Genomic DNA, 22,448 nt, shown 5'->3' on the forward strand with positions numbered 1-22,448 from the left:
GTTTCATTAGCACCAGGGCCTCAGAATGTGGTGTAGTGATAACCACAGGAAAATCCTCCATATAATGCATATAATTCTTCAACTACATTCTCACTTTTTATACTATACTTATGATTTTTAACAAGATGAAAACCTCCCACTTCGTATTCCACAGAGGTCCCATGTTCCAATGATTCCTGTTGTTTTTCTCCATCCTTGACTAAACTTTGTCTCTATTTCCGTGTCTACTACAAAAAATGTATGTCGTTCCTCTCTGCCAACGAGACAGTGGACCAAAAACGGCTGCAGCCACACAATCTCAAAGGCTGTTGGATAATGAGATGTAAGGTAGCATGTATACATGAAGTAACTATATTAACTTTCTGATATGTGCTACAGGTTCTCAGTATTTTGTTTCCTATTCTAAGAGCCTATTGCGCAATCTTCCATTAAATCCAGGGATAGCTAACTGAGGACTAGGCTAACCACAAATTAACTTAAGTGCGCATTGTTCACCATCTTATTCCTCGGTTAGTTATTTCCACAATAACGTTCCTGTCGAGTTAAATTGGCAACAACTTAAGAGCACACTGGCTATTTTCGTGTATGTCATTTCATATTTACTTCAGTCCTCATCTACAGAAATAACGTGAGCGATAAGCATTCCAGATGCCAAAATTGTTTGTTTGAGGATATTTTGAGACTGGCAGATACTGTAGACGAGTCCAACAGTGTAGAAGAAAACACGAAAACTTCTGCGGTCTCATTCAGTGAAAACATTAGTACAAAACATTGAACTAAGTTTGTAGGGTACTTACCATGTAGAACAGTACAATGACCTATCGTAAAGTTAGTTAAAGGATCATGTATTTGTTGTTTGTTCAGTAAGAGATCTTTCTAGAATTCTGAATGAAGTATAAGAAAGATATGCAACAGTTTCCATTCATAAACTACCTCACACAGAACGACAGGGCAGCTACAACAGGCATATGATTTTTTGTCCACAAGAAAGCAGCACGTAAATATTATGCTTATATAAGATAGCAGAGGCTACAAATGGTTCAAATGGTTCTGAGCACTATGGGACTTAACTTAGAGGTCATCAGTCCCCTAGAACTTAGAACTACTTAAACCTAACTAACCTAAGGACATCACACACATCCATGCCTGAGGTAGGATTCGAACCTGCGACGTGGCGGTCGCTCGAGCAGAGGCTACAGATTGGTGGTGTCCCATATGTGGAATGCAAGTTCCAAGTTGTTTACAATAAAATTTACGATTTGATAAAGTTGTCAAGAGAAGGATGCCACAGTTCACATACGAACATATAAAAGTAACTGTGAAATACATTCTGTTTTGTGAAATAGTTGGTTTTTCAGAGTCTCTGACTATGACAACACTCAGATTGTCTGTCTCATTTGACAGACAATCCTGAGAGGTGCTACTGGCTACCTTGCTGTTGTATTCATGTCTTAGAAAGTACCCTTGCTGGATAACTGAACATTGTGCATCCACTTTTGCAGTTATTTTTGTAATCCTGGGGTATACATGTACCTATGGCACATATCCAAACTAAAAGCTGTTATCATATCACATCCTACAAGTTTGAGGGGCAGTAACTATTTCATACAAAATTTTTGCAATCATGTTTAACAGCTATATGTAATCTGGGAGGAAAGTGGAAGTAACTGGAACAATGACACCTACACTGTGTTATTCCTTTTCTAAAGTTATGTCAGCTTAAACTGCCAGTTTTGTTTCAGAATAAAAATATCTGTCTCATATATGAAAGAATTAGCAGAGCTGTAGATGGTGCTGCTTTAAATTTAGCATGACAAGAACCAAAGAAGTGAAGAAGAACTGTATTGATTAAAAAAAGAGCAGAAGGTTCAGAATTGGGATCAGAAAATACAAATTAAACAAATGATTTCAGAATAAAAGTATATTATTCCATATACATGTGTTTATTTTATTCTCATTTAATTACATCAGAGAACTGAAATGATTAACAACACTGTCTCTTGTATATGTTGTCAGGGTCACACACATCCTTTCAATAATTCTGCTGGCTGTTCCACTGTCAATACCAATGAAGCCTCCAAAGGACATAAAAAATCACCAGAGGCAAAATATTTGATTGACAGTAGTAGCTGCTTCATTGGTGCAACTGAGTCATTTCTGAAAGAAAGAAAAAGAATAGCATAAGACAATTTGTTTGACAAATCAAGAGAAATTTAAAAACATAGCTTGCTAGCCACCCCTTCGACCCTTATGATTATGAATACGGAATAACTAAAGATTCCCTGTTACCTAATGATAAGTACCTATGTTCTTAAGACAAAAACATAGCATCTTGGGTTGTCGGGTGTTCTGCCTGATATCAGCGTCGTACTTGCACGATATTTCGGTCACGTAGCTCGTAACCTTCATCAGGTGCGACCTGAGACTGCTCCTCGAGTGGACCTGGTCCAGTATTTATGCCTATGGCCTTCCCCCTCCACCAACGGCTGCGGCAACGCTCCAACAGGTCGTGGTGAGCGGGCGCGGACCGCACGGGGAACGCTCGGTACCCCAGCCCGTAGATGAAACCCCCAGGAGCGGGTTTGGTGGGAGCGGACCGTAGAGGGAACACCTAGAACCGCAGCGGACGGAAAATGGAGCAGCAACGCTCCAGCTGGTCGCAGGGAATGGGCGCGGACCACAGAGGAAGCGCCTGCAGCCATTGGTGGAGGGGGAAGGCCATAGGCATAAATACTGGACCAGGTCCACTCAAGGAGCAGTCTCAGGTCGCACCTGATGAAGGTTACGAGCTACATGACCGAAATATCGTGGAAGTACGACGCTGATATCCAGCAGAACACCCAACAACCCAAGATGTCATTAGATCGCCGGGAAAGCCTGAAGAGTTACATAAAAACATAGCAATTACTTTATGATAAATATGGCTTTATGAAAAAGACTGACTGTCCTATTCATTTTACTGTGTTGAACATAGCTTGAATATGTGCAAATAATTTATTCTTTATAGGAATAATTCTAGGTGGTGTACAACGTTTTTGCTCTGAAGCATTCGCTAAAAGATGGTAGGTTGTCCCAATGGGACATAAGAGTGAACCATACTTTCTGCTACACATGTGGCTGAGTGAACTTGCTACGTTAAACACATATAATAAGCCACCAGTTTCAGAAAAATGGTACTTCACAGACGTTTAGTATAAGATTCTTGAGGCTATTTTCATCTTGAGTTGCAACTAGAAAAAATTTGTGAAAAAAGCATGCATTTTTTGTATATGCAACGACAGAATGAAAATACCGTAAAACGGGATGAATAGCAACAAATTTGAACTTTGGTTGAAAAATTTACTTACTGTTTGTCAAGTTTAAACAAAAAAATACTACCCAAAACTCCAGTCTGTATTGCTCTTATCAGCTTATGATATTATCATCAAATTATTTTCTTTCAATAAATTAAATAAAATTTAAACATAGAGTTTCTAATCACCCCTTGACAGGAGGGAATAGAAACAGTGTTATAAAACTGTCACTGTTTCTTTTAAAAGCAAAGAGAGGTTGATAAAAGCTATGAAATATATTTTTTCTATTATAAAATAAACAGATAAACATTTGTTTCAAAACGTTACTGTTTATTAATTGTAAAAGTAAGTAAAATATACAAAAATGTTTGTGTTACATGGCCAATCTATTCAAGCTTAAGATGAACAAACAGAACACAGCTGTTTACCATGAGCCTGATACTGTATTATTAATAAATTGCTAAATCAGAAAGTTCATCCTCAAAACCAAAATAAATTACCAAAAGAGATTAAAGAAATTGCAGAAATACACTTATTTAAAAAGGCAGCTAAAAAGTACCTGTTATACTATACATTTTATAGATTGAAGGATTACTTAGATAAAACAGAGTAGGGGTTTGATAAAAAAAGTTATACAAATAAATAATAATAATAAAAATCAATATAAAACATCAAACATTCCATATAACACCTTCAGTTTATGTTTTTTCTTCTTCTTTCCTTTCTAGAAATACTTACCCCCAAGCTATGCATAGCACAATTCTAACGCCTCTTCCTCTTTCTGAGCTCAACATCTCACTCATTATGAGGGGATCCTGACTCAGTTTTTCAGGATAGCAAATGGGAAGTTGCGGAACAAAAAATGGGCCAGAGATCAACAATGTGTGTGTGTGTGTGTGTGTGTGTGTGTGTGTGTTTGTTAGTGTGTGTACTGAGTGAAGTGTTATGAAACAATGTCTGTACAGTGTGTGCAGTGGCTGATAGTAAGATATGAGTGAACACCGTGGCATTACATTATTTAATAACTTATTAGTAAAAAAAGTATTGTATACCAGGAGTAAATCTAATGATTGTCTCTAACTAGAAGATGTAAATATATGTGTGTACGAATTAGCTTATTTTAAATTGATCTAAACTTGTAAATACTTTAACATGTCCTATATGCTTGTACAAAGAGATTTATGGATGAATAAAGCTACTACTACTACTACTACTACTACTGCTACTAAAACATGGCATGTTTTTGAAACGAGCACTTGAACTGAGAACCGCCGACGACAATTTTAGGACGACATCGTTTCTTGAGACAAAAGATTCTTTTTCAGTCGTTGTGAACTTTTTGGTTTGAGGAACTCCTTTTAAAAATGTTCCAACAAAAGTGTTGCAGACATAACATCGAAAATGTTTTACCACATACTCTGGCCACCATATAGCCATCTTGGCTTATGGAGATACCAGTATTTTCATCTTGATCTGAAGAATCTGAAGAGGACAAAATCAAGTCTTCATCACTGTCCTGCACTGAGCATGCATCTTCATCCTCTGATGATGAATCTAGACGTTTTCTGTTTTTCTTGGTATTTTGTTTTCGTTTTCTTGGCTTGTTTAGATGTACAAGGGCTTGGATCACTGTAAAGTGAAGAGTAGGCATTACATCCTCCCCATCCATGTCTCAGAGTCAGCAACACTAACACTTCTGCCAGGTTGGACATTAACTTTTGTCCTTTTTCTTCTTTGTTTAAGAGTCTGGTCTTGTCTAAGGCTCTGGAAGAGTTCTTTAAAGCTGTTGTCAATAGCATTAATGGATTCTTCAGGATTGTTCGTATCGTGGTTCTCATTTACTGGTGTACCGGTACCAGTACCCGGGAGCACTGACAACACTTTATTGCGGTCTAGAGGCACAATCCCACATTTCCTAAAACCTGCAATAACATTTTTTTCCTTCAAGGAGTCACACAACTTTTTCAATGGCAGAGGTAATTTATCCTTAGGAACTGTTGCCTCATTTCTTCCTAGGCCTTTCTTCCATTCTTCTAATATTTGGCGCCAAATAGTTTTAAGAGGCTGAAAAATTATCACATCCAATAGTTGCGTCAGGAGTGTTGAATTTGGTGGTAGGAATATTAATCTTATGTCATTTTCCTGTAACAGCTTAACTGATTCTACGGACAGATGCGAAGATAAATTGTGAAATTACAATGAAATGAATACCCCTAGCTGCATACAGGCGTTGATATAAGTCAACGGGGACAGTAGAAAATGTGTACCCCGACTGGGACTCGAACCTGGGATCTCCTGCTTACTTGGCAGATGCTTTATCCATCTGAGCCACCGAGGACACAGAGGATAGTGCGACTGCAGATACTTATCTCTGGCACGCCTCCTGTGAGTCCCACATTCCCAACTTATTGTCCCACACTATATTCATAGTGCCCTTGCCCATTATACTCATTACTCGTCGATTTTTTTTCTGATTTCCGTAAGAGTTTGGGCACAGTTTGTGCATCCGCACAGAAGAAGATGGTATCTGTTCCTTCGGACATGCCAAAAAAATAGATTGTCTGCCATGTAAGCAGGAGATCCCGGGTTCGAGTCCCGGTCGGGGCACACATTTTCAACTGTCCCCATTGACTTATATCAACGCCTGTATTCATTTCATTGTAATTTCATTCTAATGAGCTGCATGGTCACTGATGGTATCAGTTCTTTTGGACATGTCCGAAAGAACAGATACCATCTTCATATATAAGATAAATTGTCTCCAATGAGAAATTTCTTACCTTCCATCTTTTCAGTTATGGGGCAGCAACTGTAAGGACCCAATCATCGAAGCAGAACGAATCGAACCAGCCAGATTTTGTCCGATTGCATCTTGCATATTTTGGCCCATCTTTGGTCCAGCTTTGATATAAATGCAAAGACTTATACACGACATAAGGGGGCAGTATAGTGAATCTGCTGCTGCAAACATTACGGAGATTGATTCCTTTGAGGAGTTCATAACCCTTTTGGGGTATTTAGTTCCCCTCCATGTGACTACCTTTCGTTTTCCTGGATCATCTGTAAGGTTTCTCTCATCATAATTTATTATATTAGATGGCAGCACATTCTCCAATTCCTTTGACAGTTCATCGAAGTAACTGTTGACAGTTTCTGGTGTAATACCAGCTTTGGAGCGTTTATGTTTTGGCACATTCGCACTGCTAATTGATCTTTGTGTCGCCCCATAAATGATTCCACAAAATCACAACCATGGAGATTATTCGTAAACTTTCTCACTGCCTTCCCCCTTCTGTCCAAAGAATCCTTTAATAGAAGCCTTAAGGTTGTAAATTCGCTCGGATAGCCCCATTCGCTGCATATTTTTAATCTGTCTACAAACAGCTTCTCTTCTTCAAAAGACAAGGCAGTTTGTCCACCCTGGGGTTTAATGTTGGCGCCTGTTTTTAGGTGCCAGTATAGTATGCTAAAATGAATCGCATGTTTTTCAGCTGCTTTCTGCAGGCTAACCCTTGATTTTCTGTCAGAGAACACATTGTTTATACGATTAGGTCTGTGTTTTTTGTAACCATCTCCTATGATGGGTTTGTATTTCCGTGGCATATTTGAACAGCAGCTCTAAGACAAGGAAGATGTGTTAGTTGTGCATGTAACATAACTAGAGAATTATATAGCATTAATATGGCATACTAATAGATATTTTTAGATTTTTGTATTGTGGGGTGAATAGAAACACCAAAATTCATATGTTTCTATACACCCCACAAAGTTTATAAACATAACCCAAAAAATTTGAAAATTCACAGACCTGATTTCATTGAAAGTGAAACAAAAACACAGACCTTATTATTTTATATAGATGTTATACCTAGTACTTGCAATGCCATTTACTGCCATATGTGGAATACGTGTTTACTTACCAGAGACGTTCAAAGTAGGTAGGAAAACAACTTAAAAACTATCAACACAGACACAAGGATAAACGTCAACCTACAATGCTGCTTACCCATCAAAACATAATCTCCTTGCTCGTCTGAAGTGTTGCCAACCCAAAAGCAATAATAGTTAAAATCAATGTCCTGTACAACCTTATAGTATTCAAAGTAATTGTGTATGTGAAGTTTTGTTTCTGTTCATGCTGCTGTTTCTATTCACCCCATTTTAAGGTACGCTCAAGAATTGTAAAGCAACTACAGACTATATGGCCACACAAATGAACAATATAAGATATTCCAGTTTAATTTCTGCCAGCTACAATATGAAATAAAGAATGCCACTGGAAGTAAATTGATATTCAAGGAAAGATAAAAACATAGCATTCCAGGCACTCCTTTCACCTGCTACAACTATGTAGATTCATTAATTAGATTAGGTATTACTTTATGATAAACATGGATAGGCTTTGTGGATAATACTGATAATTTAGAAACACAATAGCAACGTTTGTAAGCATCACCATTGTTAAAATGCTGGCTTTCCTGTTAATCTTACTGTGTTAAACTTAGCTTGAGAAAGCATAGATAGTTCACAGGTTTGAGTGAATAGTGATAGGTTCAAAAAATGGCTCTGAGCACTATGGGACTTAACAGCTGTGGTCATCAGTCCCCTAGAACTTAGAACTACTTAAACCTAACTAACCTAAGGACAACACACACATCCATGCTCGAGGCAGGATTCGAACCTGCGACCGTAGTAATCACGTGGTTCCGAACTGAGCGCCTAGAACCGCTGGACCACCGCGGCCGGCAGTGATAGGTGGGAGACAATGTTGTTGCTCTAGTGTATTAATGGGCCTGTAATCCTAATATTTACAATTAAAGGCGAAAGTTGTTCTGACAGAGTTGTGACGTTTACAAAAAGGGTAATTTCTAATAGAAAACAGAGTGGAACAACATTTTCTGCTATTGAAGTAATGTGGCTGAATGAAATTAGAACACTGCAGCTTTATCAGAACGTTTTATTACATGAAAAATCAATCTTTTTGTCTAAAAGTGAAACAACTGTTAATAAAAATATTACTCATAACTTGTGTGGTTCTTCGATTTGGTTCAATCTTTAAGGCATTGCTAAATAAAACGAAACAGTCCTTTCCACTACTGCTGGAATTGTAACACATGCCAGATAAATAAGACTATTTTGGCATGAATCGTCATTTTAATGTGCCTGATTTGTATAAATAACACATCGGAATTCACGAAGTACTGAAATCAAAACATACTACTACAAATACACAATATTATTTTAGAAAACAGAGAAATAGTCGCGCCTGTCCGTTATATGCTCACTGGAGCACAAGACTGAAAAGACGAAGTACGGCTTCCATTGATAAGCGAAATCTAGACATAAATTGGGAATTGGTGTCGTCTCACTTTTTGCTCCTTCCTAATTCTCATGAATAATTTAGACAAAATCTTGTCATTGCTGTCTGCAACTGCATGTGTCACCATTCCTGCCACCTTGAAAACTTATTCCCCAGTTAAGCTCGCTAATCGGCAAAAAATAGCTGGTTACGTTATTTAAGTGATCCCGAATTATTCTCCATTAGTCGTTATTCCGGGTTCATACAACGCGTTTCTTGTGCTATTCCTGGAATAGAGATTAATTTGCTGCTAACTGGAGACTGTAAAACCGGTCCTAAACAAATTTCTGAAGTAATAACGTATTTTCATGTGCAGTGCTTATTTTTGGGACCAAAATATAAGTCTTTAATTCTTTGTGTACCTCACATATGACATATTTAAAGTCTAGGTGATTATCGAAACTGTACGTGAATCCAGTATATCAGATCCTTTATCACCATTATTATTTAATGAGACTCTAACCTCAGCTTGCACAGAAGTGGTACTGACAATAATTGGGAAGGTAATAACAATAAATTATACAAGATGTGACCAAAAAACAAAGGTAATTTTTGTTTTTCTTAAAGAATCTGTATTTATTCACCAATATCAATATTGTCCCCTTCAAAGTAATCACCCTCAGATATAACACAGTTATGTCAACACTTTTTCCAATATTGGAATCACTTCTAGAACTTACTTTTCGTTATGGTGTTCAGTTCCTTCAGAGATTATTTTTATCTCATCAGTGGTGGCAATACTACGCCCTTTCATGGTTCTTGTCAAACTCGGGAATAGGAAGAAGTCTCAGGAGGCCATGTTGGCGAATATGGTGCCTAAGCCAACACAACAGTTATGCCCTTTACCAAAAAATCACGAACAGGCTCTGAGGTGAGAGGTAGAGCATTATTGTGATGCAATTTCCACAAGTGCTTTTGCCACAATTCTGGTCGCCGTTTTCGCATTGCTTCACGCAAAACGGCACACGGAGGAAACAATGGGGAGGACCTTCACTTGCGATCGAACTTGTCGAATTCTTTTCAGTCTCGGCTCTTCAGGCAATTTCCTTTGGGCTGATTGGAACTTCGACGTATATCCTAATACCAATGTTTAATCACCTGTTACAGCTTTCCTTAGAAGTTCTGGATCATTGTCAACTTCACTAAGCAATTCCTGAGTGATGTCTACGCGATGTAGTTTTTGGTCGAAATTCAACCATTTCTGGACAAACTTTGTTGTTACACGTTTAATGCCCAAAACATCCGAAGAAATTGCTTGGTAGGAGTCAAAGTACATGCAGACATCATCAGCAGCCTCTCTGATAGTGATTCGGCGATTTTCCAGAACCATTTTCTTTACTCTTTCGTCAGTAATTCATGAGCTGGGCATCCATGTCAGTGCTTATGTACTCACATCAGAATCGCACTATGTAACATATATGCTGCAGCAATGCCCTTGAATGGAAACTTTATGATTGCCCCTTATACCAATGTAATCCATATTTTTCAACATGCTGCAGATTTAATCTCCTTTCCTATGGCAGCCATATGAAAGAACAAGTCTGATAGGATCGCAATCATAATGAAAGTGATGAATGTTAGCTTTCAAAATATATCTCTTGTTCTTCCTCAAATTTTGAAAACCAACAACAACTATGTACAATGAGGTGGCAAAAGTCATGGGATATAGATATGCACTTATACAGATAGTGGTACTATCAGGTACACTAGACATAGAAGGACAGTGCATTGGCAGAGCTGTCATTTGTACCCAGGTGATCCATGTGAAAACGTTTCCAACATCACTATGATTGCATGACAGGAATTTCGGAAAAGTAGTTCGAGCTAGGTGCATGTGACAGTCTAATTCGGATTCACTCAACAACCAAAAGTAGAGGCGTTTGCGTAGAGTTACCTGTGCAAACAGGCAAGCGACACTGTGTGAAATACCTGCAGAAATCAATGTGGGATGTACAACTAAAATATCCGATAGGACAGTGTGGCGAAACGTGACGTTAATGGGCTATGGCAGCAGACGACCAAATAGACTGCCTTTGCTAACATCACGACATCGCCTGCAGTGCCTCTCCTGGGCTTGTGACCATATTGATTGGACCCTAGACATCTGGAAAATTGTGGCCTGGTCAGATGAATCCTGATTTCATTGGGTATGGCCGGTGGTAGGGTTCGAGTTTGCTGCAGACTCCATGAAGCCATGGACCAAAATTGTCAACAAGGCACTGTGCAAGCTGGTGGTGGCTCCATGATCATGTGGATTGTGTTTGCATGGAATGGACCCAAGTTGTCAACAAGGCACCGTGCAAGTTGGTCGTGGTTCCATGATGGTGTGAGTTGTGTTTGCATGGAATGGACTGGGTCCTCTGCTCTAACTGAAGCGATCACTGGCAGGAAATGGTATGATCAGCTACTTGGAGACGATTTGCAGCCACTCATGGACTTCATGTTTACGAACAACGATGGAATTTTTATGGATGAAAATGCGCCATTGTCCACAGGAAGTTTGAAGAACGTTCGACGATTCGAGCGAATGATTTGTGCATGGAATCGCCCAACATGAATCCTATCAAGCATTTATGGTAAATAATCGAGAGATCAGTTCATGCACAAAATCCTGCACCAGAACCACCTTCCCTATTATGGATTGCTATAGAGACAGCACGGTTCAGTATTTCTGCAGGGGACTTTTAACAACTTGTTGAGTCCATGCAACATCGAGCAGCTGCAGTACACTGGGCAAAAGGCGGTCCAACAGTATATTAGGAGGTATTCCATGAGTTTTGTCTTCTGAATGTAATATTTATCCGATCCAGATTTCTTTTATTGTCTAGTTTCTCTGACTATGGCAGCTTAGTTTTTCAACATTTTTAATAATAAAAAACTCCGCTTTAAACATAATGGTGTAGTTAACTTCTGTCATTCGCTGCAAATAATCTCCTATACACTCAAAGGTACCATATTATACAACATTTAATTACATGTAGCTTACTGTATAACATAAAGACAAGTGTAGTGAACAAAACAGATGGATTTTTAACAATCCTGGCATTGCTTTTTCAGACTTGCCACGTATGATGAAAAACCTGGGAAAGGGGGATACATTTTTGCATACTTGTATCTCAAATAATGCTTTGTGTACCAGCATTTGTTGCCACTCAGTGTCACAGAGACATGTTTTACAAATGTAACGATGTGTTTCTCCCAACAAGATGTAAAATACTGATATGGAGTTTTCATGGGTACATGTTCATGTTGACAGATACTGGACCTTATTAAAAGCGCTGCAAAAGTTCATCACTTTCCTTCAGTACAGTAATGATATAAACTATCAAAGTATTCCAGGAGCACAAAATTTTTGTTACCACATGCACAAATAAAACAATTTTTCGGATTGCGAATTCGTGACTTTTGTTCACGACGGAATTATTTTGAGTAAGTGGACAGCTTGTAAGCATTGCAATATTGTTCTTATCTGACAGCTATCTGTTTCAGAACTGTTACAATAAATGACGTAAGGTTCATGACTTGAAATAACCCTTAGTCACATACAAGATGACAAATTTTTTGGCCAATTATATCATGGTATATGACACGAATCTGTGGGGCAGCAGTTGACCTCTGCTCAGATGCCTGAGTTCTATACCCAACTAGTATGGAAATCATGGAAATTATGACATTCGCCATCTGAACATCTTTGTTTACTGCATTTTAGAGATTCCCACATTATATAATTTTATTTTATTGTTCGACCTCAAACAGCGCGGTATCAATCATGACAAAATGAAGAACAGTATACAAGATATTAATATTTACTGCTACAGGTACAATGTGCTCTTTAGCAGTAAATGAAATACACATTTGTATGAAATACACCAACACATTCGGTTGTACTAAGAATTTGTAGGCGACTGACTTTGCAGCACTTACCTCGCTGTCTGCATTTTTTTAACTTTTTTGTTTTGCGTTTTCTGGTGATTATATATGTTAGCTGCGCCGAGTAACTAATGGGGACAGACGTAAAAACAACGAAATTGTCATTGACACAATTTCAGTCATAGGCAATAAATCTGTTTCAGAGTCTCTTCGTTATGAGCTTGAAAACTACGTGATTTCGAAACTTCTTATTATATTGTTGATTTGTGTTGGCTACCCTGTTTGTTTCAACTGACGTGTCTGTATGCGAAAAGGTTTGATAAGGAGGCGGCGAAGTAGTTGTATTGTTGTTTAGACAGGAGGGAAGATGTTGGCGTTGGTTCTGGTGTTTCTTTTCTGCAATTCCTTGTCCGCCGAAGTTATAAACTGTAAAGGATGTGTGCCTTTAGACTCCTATTCATTTGACAAAGTAAGTACACTTAGTTATGTAGTATGATGTACGGTAATTTTATGTGGCACATGATCAATAACGAAAGTTACCGGTGTTAAATTCTTGAGGATTAAACTGTTAATTTCTTTACGTAACTAAGCTTTTCAATTTGAAATTGAACTAACGTTATGTAGTACAGTTCGACAGTATACTCTACAGAGATTACTATATCAACTTCTATGAAACTGTGTAACACACTGTTGTTCTGCGATGACGGAAACAAAATTCGTGGATACCCACCACTTTTATTACCCATGTATCCAACAAGTCTTAAGTATTTCTTTTGTGTTATTTCTGTAAAAGGCTAGTGACCACACTAGAGCGGTGAAAAAGAAAAGCCATTTACAGCTAATGTTACAAAGAATAAGACGAAAGGAAGTTATAAAATTGCAGTTTCTTTAATGTGGTACAAAAGCTTTTGTATGTATTTGCTGATTTGCGGAATACTAGATGTTTCCGGAGTGCAGAGAAGTACCTTCGGAAATACGGCTAGAAATTGCAAAAACGAAGTGCAACTTGTTAACCTTAGAGACTGTAAGCTCACGATCTGTTGGAATATGAGCTCACGTTTCACTGGATAGAGTGGACGAAAAGTGAAAATTTAAAGATTATGGAGCTTTTATTAATGTAACAGGATATTTTCACATTTTAACGAACTTCACAATTCCATTTTTGCCCTCAACTGTGACACATTACAGAAGTTAGTCATTGAGATATTGCGCTCCAAAATGGAATGTACTTTGCAGCAAAACTGAAAACATTCAGGAAAAAAATTCGTGTAAGGAGACAGTGATAGGGGTCATTTCACGTCAAATCACGCAATAATTAAAGTATTTGTAACCCTTTATCTCAGATTTTCGCAAAACTTTGTGCATTTGCTTATACTTTTAACATAGTATCTTCTGCAAAATCTTTTTAGTCCCAGACTACATCTTTATTTTGTGTCGAATTTTAAATGTAGTGATAGTCTGATTACTGGGCTCTCCAACAATGTCAATGCAAAATGGTACTTATCTACATAAATGCCCATAGCTCAGGTGTTGGCGATGCTTTTGATTTGGGATTTTTTCAAAGTTATGTTAGGCATATAGTTAACAGATAGGCCAATAAATGCCATACGATCATTTAATTTTGTTGATGCAGTAAAGTTACAAAGAACATTTTTAAGAAATGTTAATGTATGTCAGTTTTCGATTTCAGAAAAATTGCAAGGATATGGAAAAATGCCTGTATCACATTTCTTCAACCTACTGGGAACCTTATTTTGGTCTAAAATAATCCCATGGATTGTAAGCTTTCCAATAAAAAAAAATTTAAAAAAAAGTCGGGCCTTCTACTACTTGATACACACATCTGAAATCAAAATACCTTTTGCTTTGATGGAAAAGTGTCATTTTAAGTAAGTTAACCCACTCACTGTTCCGTTACCTCAGATACAATGGTACCAAATTAGCAAATTTAAGTATAACTCATTCTAGGCAGGAAGGTTAACTTTATGTGTGAAAATTTATTTCCTTTCATTTGACTTATTCAGTGACTGAAGACTATAATATATATAATTTATATCTTCAGCCAGTCACCTGCTCACAGTGGTAAAAAAGTGTTCTTAGACAGCAGTAGCTTCTTTGAAATCTTTATAGGCATGAAAACAATGCAACAATTGCTGAAATTCATTGTTGAAAATAAGTGGCATGCATCAGTCTATTTGGCTTCAGTTGCTGTTTGTCTTTCTGTGAGACAGATCATATCTGTTTGCGATGCTGGCCATGTCATTCCACTTGTATAAAGTATGTTATAAGTGAATTAGTGCTCAGTTAATTGCAGTGGAAAATTTGAATTCATGTACTGTTGGAAAATTACTAAAAACCGCCATGTCATTTGACACCCTATACCGTAGTAAAAACTGTACCAAAAATATAAGAGCTGAGTGAAGACCAATGAGATTTTACTGCGGTTCAGTATAAGTTTTCCACAAGATCAAGAAAGTGCTACTATATGTGGACATCACAGATAGTGATACCCGAAAGTTTTTGAAAGTCATCAAAGAACTTGTTGATTCTTCAAAATATGCAGACAAACAGTTAAAAATCTTTGAGGTCAGTTTGTTTGTCTTTGTCTAAAACATTGTGCTAAAAGAATCTATGTAAAACTAGGCTAGTACATGTGCACATGTTATAAGTTTTGTGAACAGAAAACTGATGTCACTGGTAGAAATGAAAGTGGTGCAGAGACATTTCACGAATCAGTACAAAAAAAAGTCAAAGTATTGAGGGTGCAAATAGAACCTCACATGATTTGGGGGTGCTCTCCCTTAAAGCTTCACTCCATCCAAGGCTACACATGGCATAAGAAGCTAGAAAAAGGAAGCATGTTTTGGAAAGAAAAGTGTGTAGGGCATGAAATGGCAGTAGTGAAGATTCTGACTGTAGAGGAGAAAAATTTGATGATGAAATTGTTGAGAAAGCCAAACATTTTGATGCCATGATATTGTTAATGGAAGAAAAAGTGACTAGCATAAGAATACCTGAAAAAATTCAGATTTTAACTTTAGCTCCACCCTCTTGGTCAACAGAAAAGATAATGTCAGAATTCAATGTTGGTGAGCACGTGGTTTGACAAGTAAGGAAACTGTAAACAAAAATGGGTATTTTATCAATTCCTAAACCGAAAAGGGGGAAGTTATTGCTTATGAAATGGTGAAGATTGTCACTTATTTCTGCAAAAATGATGAATATACTATAATAACAAGCAGCAGCTCTACGAACCATCCTGCGTGTGGTAATGTGGTAAATAAAATAAATAGGTAATTGTGAACCACTGCTTTATAAGTACTGATATGGAACATGATGTAGAATATGTAAATGCTGGCCAGAAAGAAATGGTCAAGTGGCTGGTGGAGCATTACTGACAAGTGAAGAAAGTGCATTATATCAGTGATGGATGTGCTGCTCGATATATGAATAGAAAAAGCTTTAAAAATATGTGTGAGCACGAAAATTGATGCTGAGCATTCTTTTATTTGCCACTATCCACAGTAAATGTGTGTGTGTGTGTGTGTGTGTGTGTGTGTGTGTGATGGTTTAGGAGGAACTATAAAATGTATATGGAGAAGAGCTAGTCTTCAATTAGCAGACGATTCACAAATAACAACTGCATCTGGTTTCCACGATTTCTGCAAAGCTAATATTGACATATGTTGTTTTCACCACTTACAGAAAGTCGGTGTAGGATTTCCTATGCACAAACCTCAAGAAGAGATTTTCAACATGTGATCCTGTGGAGATTGGAAGAGTAACTTCTTCTGGAAAGCCTTCCTTGATTTTTTTTCATTAATTGAAAATGCCCCACAATTGACATGCACTGGTCCTCAACAAAATTCTTTTGCATGAGCTGTACTTTGCCTTTGTCAGAAATGTCTGTGATGAAGGAGACGTCAAACTGTTTTCTCCGCCCACTTGGACCAGCAGTGTCCTTTTTTTATCCTGAGAAGGAAGACTTTGTTTTGTGCCTTTGGAAAACATTTGATGTACTATTGGTGCACCCAGATCAACATCAACATCATTAGGAAGAATGTATTACTTTAATTAAGAAAATATTAGGTTAACACAATGTAATTTGTCATGGTGGATTAAAAACAGAGTTGTTCTTAAGAAGTTTCATAGACAGTTTCAGGGATCTTCACTGCTAAACGTGTACATTTTTAATTAACATTGTTGTGGCTAGAATGGTTGTTAAAGATTTGACATCCTAAATAAAGTTAACCTGTGTAATGAAAATGTTTCAGTTAAATTTATAACTTTTGGTTCTGTACTTTCATGAGGCAGCCTTACTGAAAGTTTACGTAATCTGATTTCAGTGCTCTTCTGGACAGTGGTGTCATATATTAAAAAACGGTTTCGATAAAAATAAATCTTGTATCAGCTGTCAGTGTTTTAGATATTTAATAATCATTGTTTGGACCACAACAGCTTAATTTGATTTTCTATATTACCATAAGTCAAGAACAGTTCAGTAAGAAGTGACTGGACATGGACTGCAAGGGGATGTCCTGTTCTGGGCCACCGTTGCGAGAGATGGATCGCTGTGTTAGGAAAAAGGAGATGGTAATTACGATGGTGAGATGAACTATGAACGTGGGCAGTATAATTTGCAAGCAGTAGTTTCCACCGGAGCTGCAATGGGGGAATGTCAGCTTTCACGAGGAGGCTGTTCACTGGGCTCATTTGGAAAGCTCCCGTTGCAAGCTGAGCTCCACAATGGTGGATAGGGTCTAGCAGCTGCAGCACGGAAGGTGATGCTGAGCCATTCGAGTCTCCACAAGACTGTATGAGGGCTTTGTACAGCTGCAGCGGTGTATGGTGATCAGCATCCCAGTCAGTGTGACTGAGACATCGAATAATATTAAGATGCCACCAGCACTTTTCCTTAAGCAGGCTAAGATGGGGAACCCAAGTTAAGTGGGTGTCGATGATCAGTCCCAAAAAGCGGAAAGTCTCCAATACGTCAAGTAGTTGGTCATCGAGGTAAAGACCTGGATGGGGGTGGAAAATAATGACGACGAAAGTTCATGATGTAAATCTTGGCTGCAAAAAACTGAAAAGCCATGAGTGAGGGTCCATGACTGCACCTTTCTTATGGCTTCCCTTTGCTGTTGGTATTGACGTTCTTGTTGTCTCTGTGTGTGTTAATCGTGACTTCTCTTTTAGGGTGGAGATTTTAGTGTGTTGCAGAGTGGCTGGTTAATTCTTTTTTGTTCTTGTAATCAGCCAGCCATGGCCATCTGCTATATTATTTTACTACCTCCCGCTACTTTTAACTTTAGTGTATGTTTTCCTCATTTGGGTAGCTTGTTTATTTTCCTCTTTCTGTCTGGTTTCCTGTTAGTTTTCTGCACTTTTCCTTTCCTTTCCTCTACTCCTTTTGGGAATTGTTTTAACTTGAGCCTCGTTTACATGAGAAAAAAGGGACTGATGAACCTATAGTTTGGTCACTTTATACCCCAAACCAACCAGCTAATAGTTACTAATCTTTTTTCCAATAAAGATACATCCCTTCTCTGATCTAGGAAAATATGAGAGTGATGTGTTGAAAATAAGATATTTATTGTTGTTGTTATTATTTTTGTCTGGAGTAATGCAATCCAAATGACAAACTCAAGTTGCAGCATTTGCATTTGTAAAAAAAATTTCCATTTTTTTTTTCCCCCTCCAACTACATGAAGTATGTGGAGAAATTTTGCATTCACTATTGCCATGCAAAAAGTAACAAGTAGAAAAAGTTTTGTGAAAATCTGAAGCAGTGGGCATCATGTATGGATGATCATACCTAGAACTAATTTTTTTCCCATCACAATACAAAGTATTGATTTCAAATTTATGTGTGTCCATTCGTAAAAACCCATTAATCATTTTATTTTATCACATTGTGTGCTCTCTTGGGAATTATTTAAGACCAATAATAAGTTCCCACCAGGTTCGAGAAATGTTATACAGGTATTTTCAATGTGTGTGTTCTTTTCTGGAAGTTGGAAAGTAACACATTAAATTTTTTTTGTATTGTTCTTTGTAACTTTACTGCTTAAATAATTACATGTTTTAAATATATGCTTCTCTTAACTTGTGAAAAAAATTCCAAAGTAAAAGCTTCGTAAAGACCTGAGTTATGGGCATTATATAGATAAGTAACATCTTGCATTGACATTCTTGCAGAGCCCAGTTATCAAAATATCACCACATTTAAAATTAGATGTAAAAAAGTTTGCCTTAGAGCAAAAGGATTTTGCTCAAGTTCTTGGAAGTATAAGAAAATGTACAAGGTTTCATGAAAATTTGAGATGATGGGTGACATGGCCTGCATGATTTGACATGGAATGACTCATAGACTTACTATAGTTTCTCATAATAAAAAGATTGTCAAAATTATAACCAGAAAAAGACATCTGAATTACTCTGTATGTTGCTATGATTTGAATACTTACTAGAAACTGCAGTGTGTTACCACATCTTTCTCTTCTGCTTTGTCATAGGTACTCAGTTGTTGACACAAATGGCTAAGTAGTGTAAGTCTTGTACATCAATAACAGTGTCCATGTTAAAACATCACAGAGTGTATTTATTATATTCAAAGAATTGATACTTTTTAAGAAATATTTCTAAATGATTCAGCTAGGTCATTAGTGAAGTATGTTCAGGTGTTTAGAAGCTTAAATTTTTTTTGTCATGTGCACCCTTGAGGGCATATAATTTAGTATGTCTTAACGGGCACTATGTTCCTTCTCTCTTTTAGTTTCATATTGGCTAAAAGGTAAAAGCTCGTGTTATTTAGGACAGTTGCAAAATTTTGTTATCATAATTGTCAATGGCTCAATTTTGTCTATTTTGATATAATTGACCTGTAATTGTTTTATGTAACTGACAGATTTTCATTTTTTCTCCAGATTATTTCGAGGTTTAAAGCATCAGTGATAAAATTTGATGTTGCATACCCTTACGGTGAAAAGCATGAAGAATTTGCAAAAGTCTCCCATGCTACCCATGACATTCCTGACCTGCTTATTGGTGAAGTTGGTGTGAAGGACTATGGTGAAAAAGAAAACTCTGATCTGGCTGAACGTTTCAAAGTCACCAAAGATGATTTTCCAGTTGTGAAATTATTTCTGCAGGGGAAGGAAGAGCCAGTTACTTTTACAGACACAGATTTCACTGCAGACAATATAAAGAAATTCATCCGCAAATATTCAGGAATCCATATAGGATTACCTGGATGTCTGGAAACTTTTGACAAACTAGCAGCAAAGTTTTCAGAAACAAATGATAAAGAAGCAAAGAAAACAATTTTGAGAGAAGCAGAAGATGAGTGGGATAAGACAAAAGGTAAGGTAGATCAACAAAAAGCAGAAACCTACGTCAAAATGATGCGAAAAGCCCTGGAGAAAGGGGACGAGTTCATTCCCAACGAAATGAAGCGAGTGCAAAATTTGGCAAAAGGCAAGCTGAGTAAAGAAAAGAAAGAGGAAATGCAACATCGACTTAATATCTTGCAGTCATTCACACACGATGAACTATAATATCCTATTTGTTCGGATATCAGCTATCAGCAGAAAGACTGAGATAAGGCAAACATTCCAGCACAACAAAACAAGAGTGTGAATAGTTTGGTTGAGTGACTTGTATGTATGACAGTAGTGATAAAATTTTGTGTAAACATGGTACCACTCTTCAGAAATGTTACTTGCTCAGTGGTGTAATTAAATTTTAAAAAGTTCTATAAAATTATCATACTTTTAAATCATTGCCTTTTATTGATACAAATTGTGTTCAGAAAATTATGTTGTATAAGCTACTCATAGCATAAACTAAAAGGTAAATACTAGTAGGTAATTTTGGTGCAATACAGAAGATGTTGTCTCACCTTTTCATGTTTCTTTAAAGCCATAAAACACATTACACTTTTCCTTTTAATTATGGCCTGATTTGAATGTGTTTTTGCCTACTCTGTATCTTTCCATTACTGTTGTGTGTAGCAGACTCCTACAAAGATGGAATGGTTGTGGTTTTGTTTTTAAGGACATGTGTATTTGCTGTCTAATATGTGCAAATTGGCTGTTTGTTGTTTTTGTTGCAGTTTGTGTTTTTTAAATACAATGGATTTAAAAGACGTGTTTGGTTTCCATTTTTCATAGAAGTAGAATGAACCCATTTGTAATTTTCAGGTGTTCTCCTGTGTTGAATTCTGTGTGGTGAAGGTATGGGGACTCTAACATGAAGTACGAGTCAGACTGATGTTATAACTGAGTTGGCGTAAGTTGATCCCTGACAGTTACGGTGGGCTGGGTACCGCAGCTTAGAGGGGCTACCTCAACGAGTAATGTAATGTGATTTTGTAAACATCTCTATGGAAACACCACAGTGGTATTAAAACTCTGCAAACACCAACTGGTTTCACTTGAAGCCATTAGCACTTGGCAATTAAAAGCCAGTGACACTGCTGCGAGCTGTCGGACATCAGCTTACGCTGTCTCAACTATGGTGAGCAACAGCCGACAGTCAACTCTAGGTCAAAAATGTAGTTAAAAAGTGACATCAATATAACTGGAGACAGATGTAAACTAATAAGTAACTGTTCCATGGTTTTTATATACTTTCTTAAAGTGGTCTACATGCAAAAATGCGAATTTTTTGCTTAGAATTTACTGGCAGATGCACTTGTAACCTGTATGTGGCTTAGTATTCCAAGTCTGATCCTCAGTTACTAGGATCTTCTTCCGGCACATAATCGCCATACTTGACAATGTACTATGCACACAAAAATTCACTACTGTTTTGTTAACTCACTGAAAATTTGAAGATATTGGAACTTCCCCTCCCTGCATACTTTCTGAACACAATGCTATCGGTGTAATAAATCTGCCGAATATACAAAGTGGACATTATGGAATCAATTAGGTTCTGGAGGTGTCATTGCAGTATTCATCGTCATGAGCAACAGAGGAAGTAATATATAAAAAAAAGATGATGTGACTTACCAAACGAAAGTGCTGGCAGGTCGATAGACATACAAACAAACACTAACATACACACACAATTCAAGCTTTCACAACCAACGGTTGCTTCGTCAGGAAAGAGGGAAGGAGAGGGAAAGACGAAAGGATGTGGGTTTTAAGGGAGAGGGTAAGGAGTCATTCCAATCCCGGGAGGGGAAAGACTTACCTTAGGGGGGAAAATGGACAGGTATGCGCGCGCACACACGCGCACACACACACACACACACACACACACACACACACACACACAGCCTTTACAAATGTGTGTGTGTGTGTGTGTGTGTGTGTGTGTGTGTGTGTGTGTGTGTGTTGGCGCGCGCGTATACCTGTCCTTTTTTTCCCCCTAAGGTAAGTCTTTCCGCTCCCGGGATTCGAATGACTCCTTACCCTCTCCAACCCACTTCCTTTCGTCTTTCCTGATGAAGCAGCCGTTTGTTGTGAAAGCTTGAATTTTGTGTGTCTATCGACCTACCAGCACTTTCCTTTGGTAAGTCACATCTTTGTTTTAGATATATTTTTCCCACGTGGAATGTTTCCATCTATTATATAGAGGAAGTAACATGATACTTAAATAATTAACATTCCATATACATAATTTTTTTTTTAAGGTAATCTGAGGCAAGAGCTTCCCCACAAGCAGCAGCACTTCCACAGAAACAAACATCTGCCTCTATAATGACTTCCCTACAGTATAATTAAAATTTACACTTTTTAATCAACTATCATCTGCATTATAATAATGTGCTCTGCCTACATACAGTTTTTGGCTTACATGTCCATACATTTGACAGACTTTTAAATGAAATGGAGAATTTTGACAAACTTAATATACCCTTAACACATTGCTTTTAGCACTCTCAGGAAGTATGAAAAATAATAATAATAATCCAGTAT

At 37.5% G+C, this 22,448-nt stretch overlaps 1 protein-coding gene across 1 annotated transcript; it reads left to right on the forward strand.

Annotated features, from left to right (window-relative positions):
* Positions 1-12,821: 12,821 nt before the first annotated feature.
* LOC124711443 (endoplasmic reticulum resident protein 29) lies at positions 12,822-20,668 on the forward strand. The gene is made up of 2 exons (XM_047241521.1): positions 12,822-12,991; positions 19,449-20,668. Exons 1-2 carry the CDS (start codon positions 12,890-12,892, stop codon positions 20,076-20,078), a joined length of 732 nt encoding a protein of 243 aa, XP_047097477.1. The 5' UTR covers positions 12,822-12,889; the 3' UTR covers positions 20,079-20,668.
* The last annotated feature ends 1,780 nt before the right edge of the window (positions 20,669-22,448 follow it).

Source organism: Schistocerca piceifrons, chromosome 8, assembly GCF_021461385.2.
Source record: "Schistocerca piceifrons isolate TAMUIC-IGC-003096 chromosome 8, iqSchPice1.1, whole genome shotgun sequence".
NCBI lineage: Eukaryota > Metazoa > Arthropoda > Insecta > Orthoptera > Acrididae > Schistocerca > Schistocerca piceifrons.

Coding starts and splice junctions, on each gene's coding strand:
- LOC124711443 (XM_047241521.1), top strand. CDS start 12,890: ATGTTGGCGTTGGTTCTGGTGTTTCTTTTCTGCAATTCCTTGTCCGCC. Junction 12,992..19,448: donor ACTCCTATTCATTTGACAAA/GTAAGTACACTT, acceptor TTTTTTCTCCAG/ATTATTTCGAGGTTTAAAGC.